Source organism: Lepus europaeus, chromosome 11 (genome assembly GCF_033115175.1).
Source record: "Lepus europaeus isolate LE1 chromosome 11, mLepTim1.pri, whole genome shotgun sequence".
Taxonomy (NCBI): domain Eukaryota; kingdom Metazoa; phylum Chordata; class Mammalia; order Lagomorpha; family Leporidae; genus Lepus; species Lepus europaeus.
Window position 1 is genome coordinate 73,415,835 of NC_084837.1, and position 23,889 is coordinate 73,439,723.

At 41.7% G+C, this 23,889-nt stretch overlaps 1 protein-coding gene across 1 annotated transcript in view; it reads left to right on the forward strand.

Moving 5' to 3' along the window:
* Positions 1-23,889, forward strand: part of TMOD3 (tropomodulin 3) — a 72,599-nt gene that overhangs the window by 19,924 nt on the left and 28,786 nt on the right. Inside the window, exons 2-3 of the mRNA XM_062205925.1 lie at positions 6,696-6,895; positions 13,834-13,990. Of these exons, the coding sequence (XP_062061909.1) occupies positions 6,770-6,895; positions 13,834-13,990 (283 nt within the window). The 5' untranslated portion in view covers positions 6,696-6,769. The remainder of the gene's footprint in view (positions 1-6,695; positions 6,896-13,833; positions 13,991-23,889) is intronic.

Below are 23,889 nucleotides of genomic sequence, written 5' to 3' on the forward strand. Positions count from 1 at the left end.
GACTGCTGCTTGTAAGTTTGATTTGCAGAAGGAAGTCCAGGTTAGAGATGAGAATTGTCACATGAAATCAGTCAGGAAGAGAATCTGTCCAAGGGCTTAAGTCCTGGGGTCACTCCAGCACATAAAGACGAGGAGAAACTAGCAGAGAAGAATGAGATAGGGCAGTCAGAGATGAGGACAGAACAAGAAAAACAAACAAACCAAAAAACCCGATGTCCCCAAAGTGAAGAAAGTGTTTTATTTGCAGATGCTGCTTTTGTTAGATCTTGTAAGATGATGATTGAGCATTGACAGTTGGACTTGGCACTTCACGGGACATAGCTGGCAAGATCAGTTTCAGTGGAGTGAATGGTGGAGGTAAAAGCCAAATTGTAGAAGATTTGAGAAATTAAGAGAGTGAGTATTTAGGGCTACCAAATATAGACGATTCTTTCAAGGAGTTTTGCTCTGGAGAGGAATGTGAAATAAAAACAAGGTTTGTTTTTAATTTGTAAGTATATTTCTGTCTTTGCTGATGGGCACAGTCCAGTAAAGACTTTGTATAAGTGAGCAGGGCTGGGATTTGGTCACAAGAGGCAGGATTGGCCTTAAATGAGAGCCTGGACAGTTTAATCCATAAAAGCGAAAGGGAAGGTAGAGCGTATGGGTACATGTGTGGGTGGTTTGGTAGATACGTTAGGAGCTTAGATGTCTTTTTTATGATTGCATCTCTGTTCTCAGTAAATACAAAGGTCAGTTCGTTAATCAGAGAGTGAGAAATGGACTGTATTAAAGGGTTGAGGTGGGAAAAAAATAAGTAAAAATGTCATTTAAGAGTGTGGAAGAGGCCGGCGCCGTGGCTCAACAGGCTAATCCTCCGCCTTGCGGCGCCGGCACACCAGGTTCTAGTCCTGGTCGGGGCACTGATTCTGTCCCGGTTGCCCCTCTTCCAGGCCAGCTCTCTGCTGTGGCCAGGGAGTGCAGTGGAGGATTGCCCAAGTGCTTGGGCCCTGCACCCCATGGGAGACCAGGAGAAGCACCTGGCTCCTGCCATCGGATCAGCGCGGTGCGCCAGCCGCAGCGCACCAGCCGTGGCAGCCATTGGAGGGTGAACCAACGGCAAAAAGGAAGACCTTTCTCTCTGTCTCTCTCTCTCTCACTGTCCACCCTGCCTGTCAAAAAAAAAAAAAAAAAAAAAAAGAGTGTGGAAGAGGGACTGGTCTAGAATTGGAAATGTAGTAGAATTGCCAAGCAGCATTTCTTGACATTGGTGATAATAAATTCTAAATATGGTTGGATGGTTTTCTGTAGTTTAATCTACCACTCTGGTCCTGGTTAGGAATAGGAAGAGTTAGTTTTAAGCAGAGTTGGGGTTTTGCCAGAGGACTTGCAGACAGAGAGAGTCAGGGATGTTGAGTTATGGCAGGATATGCTTATTGGTGAGAATAAGAACAAGGACCATCAGAAGAGCAAAGGGCAAGGAACTCATAACCAGATGTTAGAATCAGCTGCATATGTGATTAAATTTGTGACCATCTCTTCTAAAAGTTTGACCAGTAAACATTGAAAAATACTGGGAAGAAAATAAGTTAGAACAGTTGTGTGATTTTTCTTAAACAATGTCAAATTATTTGCTTATTTCACTTTTTAGATTCAACCCTTTAAAAGATGATACCAGACATGGTATTAACAAAGACATATGCTTTGAGTTAGCCTCCTTATTTCTTTATGGAAAAAAAAATGGAATTTCATCAGAACTTATATTTAACTTCAGAGATTTGATGACTGGTGATCACATATTTTGTTTCCTCTTTAAGTGAGGAATATTAGACAGTAGAGAACGCTGCAAACCAAGCTGAAATGGGTGGACACTGAGGGAAAAAAAGGAATAGTATAGAGGCTGGAATGTATTAGTAGAAGTATCAAAGGCTGATCATCAGTCCCCATTTATTATAAAAAGAGGAATAGAGTTAGGGAGCAAGATGGTACTAGGTACCTGGGGGAACTAGCAAGGAGGAACTACCAAAAAGAGGAGAATGGAGACTGATACTTGATTTGGTTAGTTCCAATTAGGCCTAACTTTGAGCCACTGGTGCTGTACCTGGTGATGGCAAGTCAGTGAGGAGTAAGATACTGGAGAAAAGCTCTGTCCTGGTGAATGGCTAACTCTAATACAGTGTAACCGTTGGTTTGAGTGAGACTGAGGGGAGCTTTGAAGGGGTAGCTGGGATAGGATTTCACATCATGGTCAGGCAACATGTCTTAGCAGAGATCCAATTCCAGACTACCAATGGACATATAGTCTCCTAAAAACTTCTAACTTTAGTCATAAAAGCCTGGTACATATGCCAAAATGTCAACTTACTAGTTTACAGTGAGGAAAACTACATGGATAGCCAAGTTTTAAAGAGAACATGACTTAGTGGGCCGGCGCCGTGGCTTAACAGGCTAATCCTCCACCTAGCAGAGCTGGCACACCGGGTTCTAGTCCCAGTTAGGGCGCTGGATTCTATCCCAGTTGCCCCTTCTCCAGGCCAGCTTTCTGCTATGGCCCGGGAAGGCAGTGGAGGATGGCCCAAGTGCTTGGGCCCTGCACCCGCATGGGAAACCAGAAGAAGCACCTGGCTCCTGGCTTCGGATCAGCGCAATGCGCCGTCCGCAGTGGCCATTGGAGGGTGAACCAACGGCAAAAAGGAAGACCTTTCTCTCTGTCTCTCTCTCTCTCTCACTATCCACTCTGCCTGTCAAAAAAAAAAAAAAAAAAAAAAAGACATAGTGAGGATAGAGAAGAAAAAAGAGAAATATTTCAGAGAAGATAGGTTATTTCAGTAGGGGCCTTGAAGAGTGTGTAAGGGTTTGGTTAAGGACAGAGGTATGTGGGCAAGAATATATATATATTTTTTTTTTTCCAGAGAGGGAGCATAGTAAGCAAAGGCATAGAGACCTGAAGTTTGTGGCCTGTTAGAGTATCGGCCATACTGGGGGGGGGGGGGGGGCAGCTGGAGAGAAAATACCGGAAGACTAACTACAACAGATTGTGAACTGTGTATCTCATACTGAGGAATTTGGACTTTCTCTTAAAGGTCAGGGGTTGGCAAACTTTCCCTATAAAGAGCTGATAGTAAATATTTTAGGTTTTGTGGGCCATCTGGTCTCTGTTGGAGTTTTTAAACTCTGCCATTATAGCGCAAAACCAGCCATAGACAACACAAAGGAATGAATACGACTTTTCCAATAAAACATTCACAAAGACAGGCAGCAGGCCAGATTTGGCCCACTGGCCATATCGCCTAATCTTGTGTAATATAAATCTATTTAAGGTTTTGAACTAAGCAATGTGATCAGTTGTGCGCATTAAAAAACAAACAAACAGGTAAGAGTTTGAAAACCCCTAGCCCACCCTGTAGAAATGGTGATGAGATTGGAATTGGTAACTCAGACATAGACTATATCTCGGATTCATGTAATGCCTCTTTTTTTTTTTTTTTTTAAACATATGTCAAGGCCTTATTCTCTAAAAATGTGAAACTGGAAAGTAAGTAGAATTTTGTTAGTGTTTCTCAAAGCCATGTAATTCATAACCCCTTTTAAATGAAAAAGATTGTGCCTCCTAGTGTTAACTGATGGGTTTTGCAGAAGCTAAATTACTATTGGATGGGAGTGAAGCACCGATTTGCTTCTGCAAGTTCTCTTTGAGCCCATTATGCCCCTCCTACCATCTGCCTTGTCCATATTTCCATTTGATTCTCAGGAACACCTTTGGTTGAATACTGCACTGAGACCTTCATTTTGGGCATGTTGTAGGTAATTAGGCTACCTTTGTAATAGTGTGGAAAAATTAAAGCCGTTCTGCCTGGTTCTGGTACAGTGATCAATGTAAACATGGCAACTGAAATTCCATAACATTGCTTCATTTGAAGTGATCCAAAAGGTCTAGAATATGATTATTTAATTTTTAGAAAGTATTGCTATAGAAAGCCAATATTTAAAACTTATCAGAAATGAAATTGATGAGAATCCATCAAAAGATTAGCATGCTCCTGAAAGCCTAATGTGAAAAATAAGGATTCTAGATATAAATGAAAAAGGAATTGGTTAATAGAATGGAGATATTTGTTCCAGAATGTTCTAGGAATTTCCTGGTGTATAGCCTCCACTAGCTAATGTGCAAGAAAGCGGTGGCAGGGTGGAAGGGAAAGCACATCAGGGCAACGCTGCCCATAGATGGCAGGGAATGTTTGAACAGTTCTTCAGCCTGTGGCTGGGACAGAATAGACTGTCACAGAGCATGAGCCCTAGTGATCAGAACCACTGAACCGAGCTGCTCTAAAGTAAAGTTCAAAGGATAAACACCACCTGTGAGTTGCTTAGAAATGAAAAATTATCCGAGTGGGCATTTGACCTGGTGATTAAGATGCTGGATGAGGGGGCCGGCGCCGTGGCTCACTTGGTTAATCCTCCACCTTGCGGCGCCAGCATCCCATATGGGTGCCAGTTCTAGTCCCGGTTGCTCCTCTTCCAGTCCAGCTCTTTGCTGTGGCCCAGGAGTGCAGTGGAGGATGGCCAAGTGCTTGGGCACCTGCACCCGCATGGGAGACCAGGAGGAAGCACCTGGCTCCTGGCTTTGGATCAGCACAGCACTGGCCGTAACAGCCATTTGGGGGGTGAACCAACGGAAGGAAAACCTTTCTGTCTCTCTCTCTGTCTATAACTACCTATCAAAAAAAAAAAAAAAAAAAGATGCTGGACGGGACACTCACATCCCATATGAAAATGCCTGCATTTGAGTCCCAGTTCTGTTCCCAAATCTAGCTTCCTGCTAATGTGCACTCTGGTAGGCAGCAGGTGATGGCTCAAGTGGTTGGGTCCCTGCCACCCACTTGGGAGACCTGGATTGAGATCCCAGCTCCCGATTTTCTTGCAGGCATTTGGAGATGACCCAGAAGATGAGAACGCTCTATGTGTTCGTATGTGTATGCATATGCACCTCTGTCTGACATACCAAAGCTACCTTTTAAAGAATAAAAAGAACTGCAAATTATCAGCTCTCCCCTGACATGCAGTCAGGAAACTGGAGTTGGGGTCTGGGTATCTGGGTCTCGACAAGCTCCATGGGAGATTCTGATATACTCTAAAGCTGGGGAAACACTGCTTTAAAAAGTGACTCAAGAATGAAGAATTGGGGCCAGTGCTGTGACTTAGCAGGTGCCAGCATCCCACTTGGCCTGAAAATTATGCTTTAAAAGGGAGAAAATTTCTGGGAAACTTTGGTATATTATGACAGTTCTTGCCTCTTTTTTTAGACAGGCAGAGTGGACAGTGAGAGAGAGAAAGGTCTTCCTTTGCCGTTGGTTCACCCTCCAATGGCCACCATGGCCGGCGCGCTGCAGCTGGCGCACCGCGCTGATCCGAAGGCAGGAGCCACGTGCTTCTCCTGGTCTCCCATGGGGTGCAGGGCCCAAGCACTTGGGCCATCCTCCACTGCACTCCCGGGCCATAGCAGAGAGCTGGCCTGGAAGAGGGGCAACCAGGACAGAATCCAGCGCCCCGACCGGGACTAGAACCTGGTGTGCTGGTGCTGCAGGCGGAGGATTAGCCTATTGAGCCAAAGCGCCGGCCAAGTTCTTGCCTCTTGACAAAATTCCACAATCTGAATCTGAAGGAAATATCTTCCCCATTGCTTTGAAAAGAAAAAAACAAACTAAAGTGAATTCCTTAAAAAACTAAATGAAATCAGAAACATTCTCCCTCAGGCAGTACATAATGAAATAGTAAGAGCTGAAAGAAAAGGGATTTGTTACACATAACTGAAAAAGATTAATATCCAGACTATATTAAAGGAATTTTTTTAAGTGGGAAACAGGCTGGCACTGTGGTGTAGTGGGGAAAGCCGCTGCCTGCAGTGCTGGCATCCCAATAGGTGCTGGTTTGAGTCTCAGCTGCTCCACTTCTGATCCAGCTCTCTGCTATGGCCTAGGAAAGCAGTGGAAGATGGCCCAAGTCCTTTGGCCCCTGCACCTGTGTGGGAGACCCAAAAGAAGCTCCTGGCTCCCGGCTTTAGATGGGCACAGCTCTGGCCGCTGTGACCAGTTGGGGAGTGAACCAGCAGATGGAAGACCTCTTTCTCTGCCTCTCCTTCTCTCTCTGTGTAACTCTGACTTTCAAATAAATAAATACATCTTTTAAAAAAAATGCATATAATTGGTAGAGAGACAGAGCTCCCATCTGCTGGTTCATTCTACAAATGCCTACAGCAGCTGGGGCTGGGCCGGGCTGGAGCAGGGAGCCAGAAATCCAGTCCAGGTCTTCCTTGTGGGTAGCAGGCACCCAACTACTTGAGCTATCACCTGCTGCCTCCCAGACTGCACATTTCCAGGAAGCTAGAATTGGGAGTAGAGCCAGGACTTGAACTCTGCACTCTGATATGGAATGTGGGCATCCCAACTACCAGCTTAACTACTAGGCCAAATACCTGCCCTAAGTAGCTATTCTAATGGATTTGAATTTTCTTCTCTCATTTTTTGTTCTCCAATTGATTTGTTATCAATAAATGGCCAATTGCAAAGGCACCAAATGAACCATAGACAAGGGTGATATGTGATAGATATTCAAAGAATATATGGCACATGTAAATTACACTTCATTTAACCTATTAGTAGTTCAAAGTAGTTGGAGGTGACATAATAATTAAAATGTTTTGTTTCTTCTCTCCACAGCTTTAAGAAAAGTAGAAATCACTTCTGACTCTACCGAATAGCAAGCATTAAGCGATTGCCTACACTGCCAAATCATGGCATTACCGTTCCGGAAGGACTTGGAGAAGTACAAGGACCTTGATGAAGATGAGCTCCTTGGGAATCTGTCCGAAGTGGAATTGAAACAACTGGAAACTGTTCTGGATGATCTTGATCCTGAGGTAGGTACTGACTGGTAAAGACAAATGAAATAACTGTTCAGATTGTTTGACACTAGGTAGCTGCCTTAAACAGCTTTTTTGTGACACTTCCTAGGTACCTTCCCACCACTTCCTCCTTTTCATCCAAGTGAACTTCAGTTTTGCTTCCTCTATGGTTCTCCTATTTCTGCCTCCATATATTTATGAGGTGACTATTCCAAACTACCTTCTGTAACAGCCTTATTTTCAAACATCTCCTGGGATTTTTTTTTCTCTTAGAAAACTTTTTCTCTGCAGAGGGAGCAATGTTTTTAGTGAAATGGCAGCAGATCATTCGCTCTTCGATACATACCAACCTCTGTGTCTGTTGAGAGCTTCCACACCAGCATATATTACCTTCAGAAGGTTCTTTGTGACCTTAACCCTGACTGTTGCCTTTCTAAAAGAGGCTGATCAAATTGAGTAAGAATCTAGTCATTGATAGGATAGATTTAAGTAATCTAAGCCATACTACCATTGACTGTGGAGCAGACCTAAATACAGATGTTCCTCCTTCACTTAGAATTTAAGCTTAGATAGACCCATCATAAGTTAAAAAAATTGTAAAATCAAAAATGTGTTGGATACACCTACCATACTGAATTTTGTAGTTTAAAATAATTGTTAAATCAAAAATGTGTTGAATACACCTACATTAAAAATGCTCAGAACTCTTACACTGGCCTATATTGGGCAAAATCATCTAACACAAAGCATGTTTTATAATAAAGTGTTGACTACTTCATGTAATTTGTTGAATAATGTGCTGAAAGTGAAAAACAGAGATGGTTGTGTGGGTGCACTTTCGCACCATCTTAAAGTTGAGAAATCTTAAGCCAGACCATCATGAATTGGTTATCATCTGCATACATATGTATATGTTATAATCTGAAAAGGATTAAGAATCTCTGTTTTAGTTCATTGTAATGTTGTTTGTTTTATAAATTACAAAGAACCCTTGAATGCGTTCTGTGATCTGTGGGAGGGAGGTAGTGAGGAAACAGCTTGAAGGTAATGATTATTTGTTAGACTTTGCTTTACCACATGTTTTTTATGCTGAGATACTGACTTTAAGTGTTATTTAAGAATGGAGTTGAATTTATACTTCTTGTTACTAGATGATGTATCTGTACCATAGATCAAATCCCTTGATAATTATGTAATTACTTTTATAAGGAAAAGCTCCTAGTATGTCTGAGTTTGGGGGAATTAGGATATACAGTGCTGTTTTTCATGTTTTTTTGTTTTTTTTAAAGATTTTTTAATTTATTTGAAAGGCAGAGGGAGAGGGAGAGAGACAGAGATCTTCCATCTGCTGGTTCACTCCCCAAATGGCCCCAACAGCTGGGGCTGAGCCAGGCAGAAGCCAGGAGCCAGGAGCTTCCTCCCGGTCTCCCACAGTGCCGGGACCTAAGAACTTGGTCCATCTTCCACTGCATTCCCAAGTGCATCAGCAGAGAGCTGGATTGGAAGTAGAGCAGCTGAGACAAGAACTGACACCCATATGGGATGCCAGCACTGCAGATGGTGACTTAATCTGCTGTGCCACAGCATCGGCACCACAGTGCTGGTTTTGACATGGCATGGCAATGTATTCCACAGGCATTCAGTCTACTAGACTTAATTAAATGATTTTAGAACTGGAAAGAACATGATAGTTCATCTAGTCCAGAGTTTCTCAACCTTGGCACTACTTGGGGCTCTATAATTTGTTATTGTGGGGGCTATCATGTGCATTGAAGGATGTTGCTCAGTATCCCTGGCCTCTGTTCACTGACAGGACAGTGTCATTCCTCTCTCTTTTAAACATTGTTTGGGATGTGTTTTAATCCAGCTTAGTAAAATGACAGAGACAGCTTCCTTGATGAAGAGTTTACTACTTACAGCTCCCAAGAACAGAAGACACATGGGCTCGAGGATCAGAGGCTTATGGGCCGATACCCTGGTCTGTTAGGAGGCCGAAGAACAAGGAGCAAGCATGGCCCAGAGCCTTTAGTGTGGTTTATTTATTTTTTTTGACAGGCAGAGTTAGAAAGGTCTTCCTTTGCCGTTGGTTCACCCCCCAGTGGCCGCTGCGGCCAGCGCACCATGCTGATCCGAAGCCAGGAGCCAGGTGCTTCTCCTGGTCTCCCATGCGTGTGCAGGACCCAAGGACTTGGGCCATCCTCCACTGCCCTCCTGGGCCACAGCAGAGAGCTGTTCCTCGGACCGGAAGAGGAACAACCGGGACAGAATCTGGCTCCCCTACCGGGACTAGAATCTGGGGTACTGGCGCCGCAGGCGGAGGATTAGCCTAGTGAGCTACGGCACCGGCCTCTTTAGTGTGGTTTCTGCAAGGAATGGATGGATGAGGCAAGTTTAGGATTGGGGAATTTGAATAATTTTAGAAGGCCTCGGGGGCTTTTTAATTGGTCCCTAATTGCCTCCTTTCTGGCCCTGTGGTGATTTAGGGCAGAGGAAATACTGCTTTAGTATGTGAGACATAGCTAAAGGGAATAATTGGGGTTTTGAACCTTGGATTGGTTGGTTTGTATATGAAGGGTGTGCTCAAGGGAGAGAGGACTGGAGGAGTTGGAGATAATGTGGTCTCTAGGAATTAGCCAGTTCTGGGAGGAGTAGTCTCTCCAGGATTAGTAAGGCCTCCAAGATGTCAAAGTATCATAAAATACAGAGAATAAAAAACATGATTAATAGTCCCACCCTGCAGTTAGGACAACCAAAAATGTCTTCAGACATATCCAGATGTCCACCAGGAGATCAAAATGCACCTGGTTGAGAAACCGTAATTTATCTTTTATTTAAAACAAAAGATAGATTACAGGCCTCAGTTATTATGACTATGGAAAGAACTAAGACTAAATCTCTCACTACCTACTTGATAGCTGGCAGTGTCTGGTTTTGTTAAACTATAGTGACTCCCTTTTTAATTCATGCACTGTGGTATCAGTGTGTAATCTGATGACTTACATTTTCCTATTTGTGAATCCATGGCTGGCTGGCTTCTCATAAGAAAAACTTTGAGTTCTAACCCCTGAGTGTATTTTGCAAATTCTCCAACCCTGGTTCCAACTCCACCAAGCTCAGACATCATTAATTGAGACTAGGAAAACAGTGATCTTTATTGACAGCCTTAAACTTGACTTGACAGCATGACAACATTTTTTTTTCACCAGTGCATGGAACTTTATTTTTTTCTTTTCTTTTTTTTAACTTTTATTTAATAAATATAAATTTCCAAAGTACAGTTTATGGATTACAATGGCTCTCCCCCCACCCCATAACTTCCTTCCCACCCACAGCCCTCCCATCTCCCGCTCCCTCTCCCATTCCATTCACATCAAGATTCATTTTCATCTTTTTTTTTAAAAGATTTATTTATTTGGAAGTAAGAGTTACACAGAGGAGAGGCAGAGAGAGAGAGAGAGAGAGGTCTTCCATCTGCTGGTCCACTCCTCAGTTGGCCACAATGGCTGGAGCTGCGCCAGTCTGAAGCCAGGAGCTTCTTCCGGGTCTCCCACATGGGTGCAGGGGCCCAAGGACTTGGGCCATCTTCTGCTGCTTTCCTGGCCATAACAGGGAGCTGGATCAGAAGTGGAGCAGTCATGACTCGAACTGGTGTCCATATGGGATGCTGGCACCACAGGCAGTGGCTTTACCTGCTACGCCACAGCACCAGCCCTGACAGCATGTTTTTGAAGAGCTCCAGTAAAGCAAAGGTAAGAAAAGAGGGCCAGAGATTTAGAAGCTGCTTCGTCCAGAGAAACACCACTGTAACGTATAAAGGCTTAGAAGGTAGTGTCAGAGAAGGTGAAAGTGTGTGTGCGGTGCCGTATTATATTGGAGGGTGATTTTATTGTCTTTATGCTGCGTTCAGTGCATGTTTCCTAACTTACTGCATTTTCATAAAACAGATTCACATGACAGGCAGCCTAGGCAGTTAACTTTTTTTTTTCCTATTTCCAAGACTAAAAATATATAATTACAACAAAATTTCACTGCAAGGAGAAGTGTGTCATTTTTAATGGCAATCATATTAATGAGATTTTTATCTGTTAAATATGATCTGTTAGCTTTCACTTCATTAGAATATACTTCCTAATGAAGCTTGGTTCAAAGTCCCTAAAACTGTTATGTCTTTTGTGGTCATACACTGTATTTAAGGAGCCAGAATTGAACTAACATTTTAAAACTGCAGGGAGGTGGGAATAACACAATTCTATCACCCTGGTGATATGTATGTGTAACACAATACATACATGCATGCCTTGTTGATGAAGAAAACTAACTTTACTATTGACCATTTTTTCTTCAAAAGTAGTCTGGAATCTTTTTATTTCATCTATATTTTGGGGGAAATCCACACATCTCAGGTCCTGTGCTAGGTTTAATGATACAAAAGGGAGGAATACAAGTGTGGTAGGTTAAGCCTCTGCCTGCAGCATTGGCATTTCATATGGGCACCGGTTCAGGTCCCAGCTGCTGCACTTCCAGTCCAGTTCCCTGTGCCCAGGAAAGCAGCAGAAGATGGTTCATACCCTGGGCTCCAGCCACCCATGTGGCAGACCCAGATGAAGTTCCTGGCTCCTGGCTTCAGCCTGGCCCAGCCTCAGCCATTGTGGCCATTTGGGGAGTGAACCAGTGAACGGAAGATCTGTCTCTTTCTGTACCTCTGCCTTTGAAATACATAATTTTTAAAAAATGATACAGGTAGGTAGGAATTGAAGGAATTAGAGTTTAGGCAAGTAACCATACCATATTAAAATAATTGTGAGCACTGTAAGTTGGAAGATTATGATAAAGGTTCAGGGAAAGCTTCCCTCAGAGGGATGGAGCTGCCGTTTGAAAAATGAGAAGCAAAAAGGGATGAACAGCGTTCCAGAGAAGGGGGGGGGGACCACATACATAAAGGCCTGTGGTGGAAGGAAGTGTGCGGTGTCTTCTCAAAGTTCGTGGAAATGCTTATGAAAACAGTGTAGATTTCAAAAAGCTTTACACCAGAATAAGACCTTGTAATTCTATTTTTCTATGAAACTTATGAAGTACCTGTGAGTGTAGCAAGAAGGGGAAAAGATAAAGTGTGAATAGAATGGGGGAGGAAGTGTATGAGATGAGGCGAGGTAACAGATTGAGCTGGTGGGAGTGAGGGATGAACAATATCAGGCAACTGACTGATCCAGAGAGGGCAGCTGGGAGGCTCATGTAACATTCCAGCCAAGCTGGAGACATAGCTTGCACAAAGGTACCAAAGTAATGCTGTTGGAGATAGGGAAAAGATAACTGGAGTTCTTTGTAAAGTAAGAATCAGTGGAACCTGCAGGTTGATTGAGCATGGATTCTTCCTGTTTAGTTCTTGTTTGGAGAAGTCTGAAGGTGGAAACTTTGTGTTTCTTTTTTACAATGCCATAGACTACTGTATTATAAAACATATGCAGTATGTATAAAGTTAGGAAGAGACCTCTTTTATGTTTCTTCTTTATAGGTCAGCTCTCTATGTGACAAATATATGTAAATGGGAATGCAAAGGTGAATTTTAACAAAAATGGTTATGGGTCTCAGCAATTGTCTGAAATTTAAGTGCCATATTTTCTAGTTATGAAATGTAAATTTCCTGTTATAATTAGCTATATAAAATCACCCTTTATAATGAAAAATTATCTTATACCACCCATGAGATTAACCATCACTGCCAATATTGTAAGATGTAAAACAGGGTTGGCCCTTTTGTACTCTCTGGCTGCCTCCCATTTTCTAAGCTAAGGAATACCCAGAAATATGAGAAAAGGCAGTACTGCCTCTTTGGCTTTTGACAAAAATATGGTGCTCACTTTGTCTAGCTATCTCTTATTATTCCTGGTTTAATGAGAATTCAAAGTAGGGACTCCAGGAGACAACTTTAATCAATTGCCATGTACCCTACCCTCCACTCCTAGTCTCTGTGCCCTCCAAAAGGCTACACACACATGGAAACCCAGGGACATTAGCTTTGGCTCCGAATATCTTAGGGATGTCTTGGCAATGGCAGCAATTGCTGCAAATACATCCTGGTGCTTGTGTATATGCACATACATGCACACAGAAGTAAAAACATTCACATTAAATTTAAACACAGGTAAATATTAACTTCCTGATATACTGCATGGTAAACATGAGAAAGTCATTATGAAATGCAAGTCATTGGGGCCAGTGCTGTGGTGCAGTGGGTTAATGCCCTGGCCTGAAGCACCAGCATCCCATATGGGTGCTGGTTTGAGACCCGGCTGTTCCACTTCCGATCCAGCTCTCTGCCATGGCTTGGGAAAGCAGTAAAAGATGGCCCAGGTCCTTGGGCTCCTGCACCCATGTGGGAAACTCAGAAGAAGCTCCTGGCTCCTGGCTTTGGATCAGTGCAGCTCCGGCCATTGCGGCCAATTGGGGAGTGAATCATTGGATGGAAGACCTCCCTCCCTCCCTCCCTCCCCCTCCCTCCCTCCCTCCCTCCCTCCCTCTCCTTCTCTCTCTCTGCCTCTCCTCTGTGTAACTCTTACTTTCAAATAAATAAATTAGTCTTAAAAAAAAAAGGAAATCCAAGTCGATATGAAGAAATATCATGCATGTAGTCATTTATTAGATTTATTCTCAGTACATTCATGTATACTTAGTAGTTATTAAGCATTAAAAAAATTATATTTTATTACCTTCCTAAAGAGTGTTTCCTGCTAGTAGAATACTTTATGGGGGGAAAAAGTGTTTTTGCTTATTTTAGTAATAAATGAATTTTACCTGATAAAAATCTTTGTTTTTGCTTCCCTAAAATCCTGCAATTAAGTGTCAATGCCTGTATCACATCTAGTGTGTAATTCTCTCTGATATGGGTAATCTGTTGAAGCATAGAGTGTTGGCGTTCTTGGCAGTCACAATGGCTGATTCATTCTCTCTGGCAGAATGCCCTTCTGCCTGCAGGGTTTCGGCAGAAGAACCAGACGTCAAAGTCTGCCACGGGGCCGTTTGATAGAGAACACCTCCTGTCATATCTAGAGAAGGAAGCACTGGAGCATAAGGACAGGGAAGACTATGTCCCCTACACTGGAGAAAAGAAAGGTAAGCCCTGCCTTGGGAGATCATTTAGCTGCTAGCACTTGATTTTTCTTTCTGTAGGAGGATTTCAAGAGAATAATATTTTTAGAGGCACATCATTGGTAGCCTTAAAGAAATGGTACTGTTGACTTGAAAACATGTTAGTTGACTTACATTTTTCATCAACTTGGCCAGTAAGTTTCTTTTAAAGTATTCATTAGTGAGATTTTTATTGTGATTTTGTATAACCCTCCTTAGTTCTGTAGTGCCACAAATCTGGCTACTGCAACACAGTGCTTGTCAAATTACACTGAATTACAGTGTTCTAGGCAGGAAAAGTGGATTGGAGTGCAGTATCTTCATTCTCCTTTTGAGACTTGGGCCTTTTATTTGGGAAGGAAGTTCTTCTCAAGAATTTGACCAGCACTGTGTTGCAGTAGCCACTCTTTAGCTGCAAGGGAAGCTGGAAAATTCTCATTTCATTCTGGAGCCATGCCAAGGCTGTTTGTTGGTCAGTAATGCACAGGTCTGCATCAGGCTTTTTCAGAAGTGTCTATCACTGCAGCTCCTGTGCTCCTTGCTTAGATTCTACCTCCCCTTCATGTGTGGTTGAGGATCACTGCCTCTGCTACTTGTCATTAGGTTTCTCCAGAGGAACAGAACTAGCAGGATGTGAAGAGAGAGAGATTAAGTTAAAGAATTGACTCTCAGAGCCATGAAGGCTCTAGATAAAAATATAAAGTCCAGCAGGCTGGAAGCCCAGTGGAGAGCTACAGTTTATGTCTAAAGGCAGTCAGCTGACAGAATTTTTTTCTTACATGGTGGGTAAGATCAGACTATTCTATCCAGAATTGTATCTCGTTGAATGAGGCCCACCTGTGTTTTGGAAGATAATCTGCTTTACTCAGGGTCCTTGGATTTATTATTATATTTAAATAATTTATTTTCTCTTTACTTGAAAGGCAAGGAGACAGAGACAGCTTCCATCTGCTGGTTCACTCCCCAAATGCCTGTAACACCTGGGGATGGGCCAGGCCAAAGCCAGGAGCCCAGAAGTCCAGTTCTCCCACATGGGTAGTAGGAACCCAAGTATTTGAGCTATCATTTGGTCTCCCTGGGTATGAATTATCAGAAAGCTGGATTGGAAGTGGAATAGATGGAAATTAAACCCAGGTCCTGCAGTAGAGGATATGAGTGTCTTATTTAAGTTTTAGGTGGATAAGAAATAAATGGAGTGGTTATAAAAGAAATAATTTTTCATTCATGGTCAGTAGTTTTTCATTTTATAATACATTCAGTATTTTTACCACATGCATTTTAGCTACATTTATCTGCTAAGTACTGTTTCTGAGTAGTATGATGTTTAAGACCATGCCATGGGGCACATGCTGTGGCATAGCGGGTAAAGCTGCTGCTTGCAGTGCTAGCATCCCATATGGGCACTGGTTTGAGTCCTGGCTGCTCCACTTCCAATCCAGCTCTCTGCTATGACCTGGGAAAGTAGTAGAGGATAGCCCAAGTCCTTGGGCCGGTGCACCCGCGTGGGAGACCTGGAAGAAGCTCCTGGCTCCTAGATTCGGATCAGCGAAGCTCCAGCCATTTCAACCATTGGAGAGTGATGGAAGATCTCTCTCTCTCTCTCTCTCTGCCTCTCTGTAACTCTACCTTTGAAATAAATAAATAAATATTTTTTAAAAAGACCATGCCATTTTTATTTCCTATAGAAAATGCACAAGTGGTAAGTACATGACAAACTATGAAGTGAACATAATTTTGTAATCAGCTCTCCAGTCAAAACATTATCTGCATCTCTAGAACACCCCGATTCACGCCAATTCCTTTTTCCTTTCCTTTTTCAAAGATAACCACCAACATAGTTTCTAATATAGTAGATGAATTATGCCTGCCTTGAACGTTATATAATAATGAAATCATATGGTTTGGGCATTTGCTTTGCTGTCATGTGAAGACCAGACTTGTTAATAGGTACAATGAAATCACTGTGAAGGGTCAGATGAGTGATTATTACCGAACAAGAGGTGGCCATTCTGGCATGGAGGACCAGCCCAGAACCACAGACATGAGTTTCAGCAATCCATCTGATGAAAGCAAATGCTACCAAGCTGGACAGAGTCAACTTTCTAAGCCATATCTCAATGCCATAGACCTGAAGAGGAACAAATTCCTCTTGAGAAATTGAGGAACTTGGCTATAGAGAGCTCTGCTTTGAAATAAAGTAAAAAAGCAGCTGCAGTATTCTCAAATCCACCCTAGGCTCTCGTCCTTAAATCAGTTTTGTTATCCTTGGTCTCTAACATGCATTGCTTTCTTACATCTTATCTCCAGTATCCTGATCACGTAGGAGATCCGTGGAATAATCCAGCTACATCTTATTGGCATTCTTCCCACTCATGATAAATGTGAAACCTTTCCTTTACTTCAAAAATATGAAAGCTTATTTTCATAAGATGCCTTGCCCATGACTCTTTGTCCTGATCACCTGGATTGCATCCCACGTTTTTACTTAATAGCTTATTTTGGAGAAAACAGACTTTCAGATTGAGAATATTTGTCCATACAGTAGAGGTCCTCCTAGTTCTTCATAAAACAGTTTGCAAATCTACCTTGGTAGACAAACAGAAACATTTAACTTTTTTGATGTATTGGGCAATTTAGAATTAATGATATGTGTATTGATCTCTAAACTAAATGATTTTCATGCAAGATTACTGGCCCTAGAATTCGGTACTTGATGGCAGTTTGAGTTTTTTGAACCAGAAAATGTTACAGTAATATCACCAAGTTCCTTGAACTCCTTCTAGATTATATGCCAAAATCACATTGTAATTTTTTTAAAATTTTATTTAAAAATTATTTTATTTTATTTGAAAGGCAGAGTTAGAGATCTTCCACCCAGGAGTCCAGAACTCCATCTCCCATAAAACTGAAAATTGGACATTTTGGGATATTTTTCTTTTGGGCAAAAACAAAAGCAATATATTCATGTCAGTTTTTCTTTAGATTGTCTTAAAAATGATTTTAAAAAACTGATAGGCCAAGGACACTTAGAAGTTATTATGTATAAGATCTTGCAATAGGCAAGGCTGGGCCAGGCCAAAGCCAGGAACCTGGAATTCAACCCAGGTCTTCCAGTTGGGTAGCAGGATCCAAAGTACTTGAGCTGTCAGCTGTCTGCTGCCTCCTAGGGTACATTTGCAGGAAACTGGATTGGAAGCAAAGCATCTGGGACTTGAACCTGCACTCCAACAAGGGATGTAGGCATTGCAAATGGTGTCTTTACTACAAAAATGTTAAATTCATCTTAATTACATAAGCTCATGGTAGGAGTGGCATCATACTATCAAGTGATCTTAGTATAGATTAATGGAAATGTCTTATGAGTCTACTGTTTTTAAAATTTGAGAAACTAATAAAAATAAAACAATACAATTTCAATATATAGTATGATCCTCTTACTTGAAGATATAATGTTAGTGTTAGAAAAGTGCAGCTTTTTACCTGTTTCTCTTCGAAACTTTGCGAAATGTATGACTGAGACATAGACTAGACAAGGGTGAAGGACAATATTCATCAGATCTTTCTTGGTCCTGAGAGCAGTAAAAATGCGCATGGTGTTGACTGTGTAGCTGATTATAATCCTGTTTTTACATGTCATGAACATTCTGTATCAGAGATAAGGCGTCATTTGCCATGAGTTTGTCACTGGGACAAATGTTTGCCCAGCCTTTAATATTTCTTAGTACTTCTTGATTTGTTTTGCTTCACTTTGCTTATCTGGAACTCCTCCACACTGTTCCTCCCCATCATACTTCATCTTCACCTAGACTAAGATTTTTTTTTTCCAGTGCCTCTTATTTCACAGATAGACCAGGCATGGCTGCATTTTAGGCAGTGTGTATGCATACGTGTGCCATCTAACCCATTTGAACTACTGACTCACCCAGGCTGGGCCCCTCCCTTCCTCACAGAACACTGTTCTCCTTGGATCTTGGAGTAGAGCCATCTAAACTTCTAGACTTTTCTTTGTGCTGTTTTTCCCTTCCCCACCCTGAAAATGGAATGCCCCTGGATTCATTGCCAAGAATCCTGCATGCCCTACCCTTTTCTAAAGGTGAGTTTAACCAGATTGCCTTTAACTGAGAACTTCTCATAGGCTTTCCAATTTATTTTTTTACAGTTACCTTCACATTCCAGAAATCTTCTGGTAGTCACTCTTGTTCTAAAAGAGTCTCCCTCACCTTACGTATGAATGCATGATTTCTTCAGTGATGCTTTATTAAGCCAGAAAGATCATGATTAGAAACTGCCTAAATCAGTATTGCCTAACTGCCAGTAAGCATTTGGTTTCCACTAAATTCTAAATAAAAATTGGCTCTTATATTTGTGGTTATATTTATGAGTCCTGAATATTCCTTGTATACCTCTGAAAAATGGTTTCCCCAAGCACTGAAGCAGATAATTGAAATGGACTGCTTAAATTAGCCATGCAGATGTTAGCATCTCCTTTTTAAATAGTACGCTGTGGCTTTTGAATAATTCACTTTTTAAAAATAAATTTAAAAGATTTATTTATTTATTTGAAAGAGTTGCAGAGAGAGAGGGACAGAGTTCCGGGTTCATTCCCAGATGGCTACAGTAGCCAGGGCTGGGCCAGGCTGAAACCAGAAGCTTCATCCAGGTCTCCCAGATGAGTGGCAGGGGTCCAAGCACATGGACTGTCTTCCACTGCTTTTCTTAGGCTGTTAGCAGGGAGTGGGATTGGAAGTGGAACAGCCAGGACACAAAGCAGCATCCATGTGGGATGCCGACATTGCAGGCAGCAGCTTTACCTGCTATGCCACACAGAGGCCCCAGGTAATTCACTCTTTACCCCTTTGGGGTGAGGAGTTATCCAGATGAATACTCTGTCACTTTTGTTAAGACCCTGTTTTATGGGAAACTCCCTGGTTAGCCATACTCACTTTGAATAGTCCTTTCCCTCCAGCATTTCTGTATATGATTTACATACCATAGAATCCTGCTTTGAATTGTTTCAGAATTGTATGCTGTGAGGCTCTCTTATTAGCGTTTTAAAGGATTATTGTGTCCTCTTGATGAATTATCTTTATTTTTATGAAATGACCTTCTTTATCCCTGGTAATATTCATTGGTCTAAGATCTACTTTGATATTAAAGCCAATCTTGCTTTCTTTTGATAAATGTTAACATGGTATATCTTTCCTATTTGTCTCATGTTCTTTGTTCCTTTTTTTCCTCTTTTAAAAAAAATCTTTGAGGGCAGTGATTTAGGCTGCTGTTTACAATGCCTGGATTCCATATCAGAGTGCTGGTTCAACTTCTGGCTGCTCCATTTCTGATCCAACTCCCTGCTGGAGAAGGCAGCAAATGGTGGTCCAAGTGCTTGGGCCCCTGCTGCCTATTCACATGAGAGACCTGGATGTATTTTCTGTCTGTAGCCTGGCCCAGACCTTATTTTTGGGCATTTGGGAAATGTACCAGCAGATGGAAGATATTTCTCTCTTTCTCTTTCTCTGTATCACTCTGCCTTTCAAATAGACGAAAATAAACATTAAAAAAAAATAGTCTATTTAAATGTTTGAACATACAACAATTGTTTTAATGTCCTTGCCTGCTGGTTTATCATCTGTGTTTGGAGTCAGGTAATTTTTTATTAGGTAGCACACATTTTGACTTTTGGGTGATGGATATATTGGTATTCCCATAAATATTCCTGAGTTTCATTCTGGGACACCAGTACAGTTCCTTGGAAACAGTTTCTTTCTTTCTTTTTTTGAGATTTATATATTTGAAAGGCATAGTGAGAGAGAGCAAGTCAGCCAGCCAGCCATCTTCTGCCTGCTAGTTCACTCTAAATGGCTACAATGACCAAGGCTGGGACAGGCCCAGGCCAAGAACCAGGTACTCATCCAGGTCTGCCATGTGAGTCCTACGGCCCAAATACTTGGGCCATCTTCCACTGCTTTCCCAGATGCATTAGCAGAGAACTAGATCAGAATTAGAGCAGCTGGGACTTGAACTGGCACCCGTATGAGATGCTGACATTGCAGGCATCAGCCTAACTTGCTGTGCCACATTTGTCCCACCCTGGGAACAGTTTGATCCTTTTAAGATTTGTTAGGTGGGTTTGGAGCAGTGTTCAGCTGATGGTTGATTATTTCCCCACTTCTAAGGCAAGATCCTTCTGAATTCCCTACCCTAGTAGGAGCCCTGTGAATTCTGAGATTTTCCGTATTGGCTGGTGGAACAGTTCTGTTCCCAGCCCTGCATGAACATGGGTGCTGCTACCTCTAATCTTCTGGAATCAGGATAGGAAACCTTTTTTTTCTGCCAAAGGCCATTTAGATTTTTATAGCTTCATTTGCATACCATACAAAATTATCATCTTAAAAAATAGCCTGCTATAAATTTATTGAATGTTGAGTCCCACCTGTAGACTCCTCAGAAGGGCCAGACTAAATCATTTCTCCAACCTTAACAGCCCATGGGTCAGATGTTCCTGTTTCGCGGCTCAAAGTAGTTTGCTTGTCTTCATGTATGGATGAGTGCCTTGGTGAATATACAGGTCAACCCTTTGCACATCTCCTGGGTTCCTTCCCTCTCTTGTCCTCTGTCCTACAAACATTCCTATTGCCTTGGTCTTTCTGGACCTCGCTCTATCTCCTCAGCTCAGCGAGTTCACCAGGCTTTGCCTGAGATCTTTCTCCTTACTATGTTGCCAAGTTACTGTAGGAAGTAAGCTGGACAATTTGGGACTCACTACTTATTCCCCAACCCCACCTCCACCTCCTAGGATTGCTAACCCTAGTATCCTGATGCTCAATGTATTGAAACTTTGACTTTACATATTTTATCCGTTAGGGACTTGTGTCAGGCATATGCCTAAATCTTTTCCCCAGTTACTCCATCTTGGTTAGAGGTAGAATTCTCCAGATTGTGATACTATAGGTACCCAGTTTCTTCTTTGAGAGTGTTAGCTCTCCAAAGTAAAGGATCTCTTATTTTGCTTTCCTTATGGTGTCTTTCTAGCTCATTTTCTGCTCAGGCTCACTAAACTAAATGTTTGTTGAGTGGAAGTTTATTGGTGACTATATTGCAGTATTGATCAGGTATCATTTGTGTCATTGTTTCAAAGCAGAAATGTCTTTTCCAGGATCTTCCCCCTCATCGTTCAGTTTGGTTGGTGTAAGGTTTGTGTGTTTCCTGTAAAAAGGTAAATTCCAAAGGCACTTAGAGATTATAGTGGTGTAGTTGCCTTAAATCTTTTCTGGAAAAAGACAGCTTATAAATAAATAGTAAAATTAGCTAGGGCCCTTCAATTCTGTAGGAATGAAATAACTAAGAGCCATCTGTTTCTTTTTCTTTTTTTTTTTTTTTTTCTTTTTTTTAACATAGTAAGGATAGGAGCTCTGACTTAGATAACTCCTGACATCTGTTGTAGGTATGACTTGGTTCAGAGCAAAAGAGTTGAGGACTAGTAAAGAAACATCCTAGCAATAAAGTGGTGAATGTTGTTGAGCATATTTCTTACTGACTGTATGGCAACAACAAGGATCTCGGCAGGATATTCTCCCCACCCCTTTGGCAAAAGCATGGTTTTGGCTCAGCGCCGTACACTTAAATTACTATTATATAAAGTCTTATCTCGGTTTCTTGTATTTTCTTAGTTGCCATTTTGTATTTGCAGAAGGGCAGCTGAGAGTTGTGGCCCTGTTTTTATTTGTTTTGATTCATTTGAGGGGGCTGTCATTTCATACTTTCTTGACTAAGATTTTTTGTGACATGGTCCTTGGTTATTTTTGTATTTTGCTATAATAGAAAGGATTATAATTTCAACCTAAGCTTTCAGTTTTGGACTTTGCTGTGTGAAGTAAGTTAAAGTGATTTTAGATAGAATGTTGTCTGTTGAAGGATAAAAATGAGTTGCTGCTTTCTCAAATGTTGCTTCAGAAATACAAGTTTTTAGAGTTACAAATCATTGCTTTTTGACCATATTTCAAGGAGAGAGAAAAATTAGATCAGCCAAGGATACCTCATCTTCATCTTTTCAGGATGGTAATTACACAGATTGTGGTTATTGACCTGAGCAAGAAACAGTCACCTCTGGAGGTTTCTCAAAAATATCCATGGCAAGCCAGTGCTCATTCCCTGAACTTTAGAACCACTAATACAGGTGGATACATGGCACTATCTTATGTTTAATCCTCCTGGGTTGCTAGTTTGTTTTTGAAAAACTGTGTGTGTGTGTGAGAGAGAGAGAGGGAGTGTGTGTGTGTGTGTGTGTGCGCGCGTGCGCGCCTGCTTGCCTACCTGCCAGCCTTCCCCTCTCTCTCTCTCCCTCTCCCTACCTCTCTCAGTCTTGTTTGGAAATGAGAGTCCTCCAACTTTGTACTTCTTTTTCAAGATGGACTATTCTGGGGTCCTGGAGTTTCCAGATTTATTTATTTTATGATTGGTTTGTCACTTTCTGCAACATAGCCAACAGGGATTTTGAAACAGATTTTTTTTTTAAATCTATAAAATGAGTTTGGAGAGAACTCCTTAGATTTTGTATTCACACACTGATCTTAGGTCTTGGCTAGTTTATCCTTTCTTCCAAAATTAATTTCTCTACTTTTAGCTTGCTTTCTTTCTTTCTTTTTTTTTTTAATTAAAAAAAATTTTTTTTTGACAGGCAGAGTGGACAGAGAGAGAGAGAGAGAGAAAGGTCTTCCTTTTTGCCGTTGGTTCACCCTCCAATGGCCGCTGCCGCCAGCGCACCGCGCTGATCTGAAGCCAGGAGCCAGGTGCTTCTCCTGGTCTCCCATGGGGTACAGGGCCCAAGCACTTGGGCCATCCTCCACTGCACTCCTGGGCCATAGCAGGGAGCTGGAATGGAAGAGGAGTGACTGGGACAGAATCTGGCGCCCCGACTGGGACTAGAACCCAGGGTGCCAGCACCGCAGGCGGAGGATCAGCCTATTGAGCTGCAGTGCTGGCCATACTTTTAGCTTTCTCCACCTAGATCTTGTATACATGTACACATTAAAAGATAATTTCTTGGGGTAGATGTTTGGCCTAGCAGTTAGGATGCCCATGTCCTGTATCAGAGTACCTGGGTTCAAGTCCAAGCTCCTGTTCCCTATTCTAGTTTCCGGCACCTGCACACACCAGGACGCTGAGGTGAAAGCTTAAGTAGTTGAGTTCCTCCTACTCATGTAGGAGATCTGGATTGAGTTCCAGGCTCTAACCTTTTGCCTGATCTGGCTGCCTGGCCATTGCAGACATTTGGGGAATGAGCCAGCAGAGAGTAGCTTGCTTTTTCTGTCTCTCTCTACCTCTTAATGATAATTTTTAAAAGATAATTTCTTATAGCTTATTAATGTTAAAATAACCATGACAAAAATATGAATAGATTACTTTTGTTGTTAAAAATACAACACAGTGTTGTATACAGCAAAAATCTGTACATAGAGAAACTACCAGAAAGAGGAGAGCCAGGAGAAGTCCCAAATAATATCACACTTTGTAAAACAACAAAATTCTGTATCAAAGAATTTCCAATTCCTTGGGAATTTTGATTTTTTTCTTGCCTTGTTTTTTCTGATAAGATTATTTTCTATTTGTGAGCATTAGCAAAAATTTATTTATAGGAGAAAATTAGATATGAATAATGCCTCATAAGGAATGTGAATGAGGATTACAAAAATAAACATCTTAGATTTTTATAATGCTTTAGATTCCATTGGTCCCTTGAATGAGACATGGATAGCTAGTTGATAGCTTGTGTAGTTTTTTCTTTTTTTAAAAAAAAAATTATTTGTGAGGTAAAGCTACAGACAGAGAGGGAGAGACAGAGAGAAAGGTCTTCCATCTGCTAGTTCACTCCCCAAATGGCTGCAATG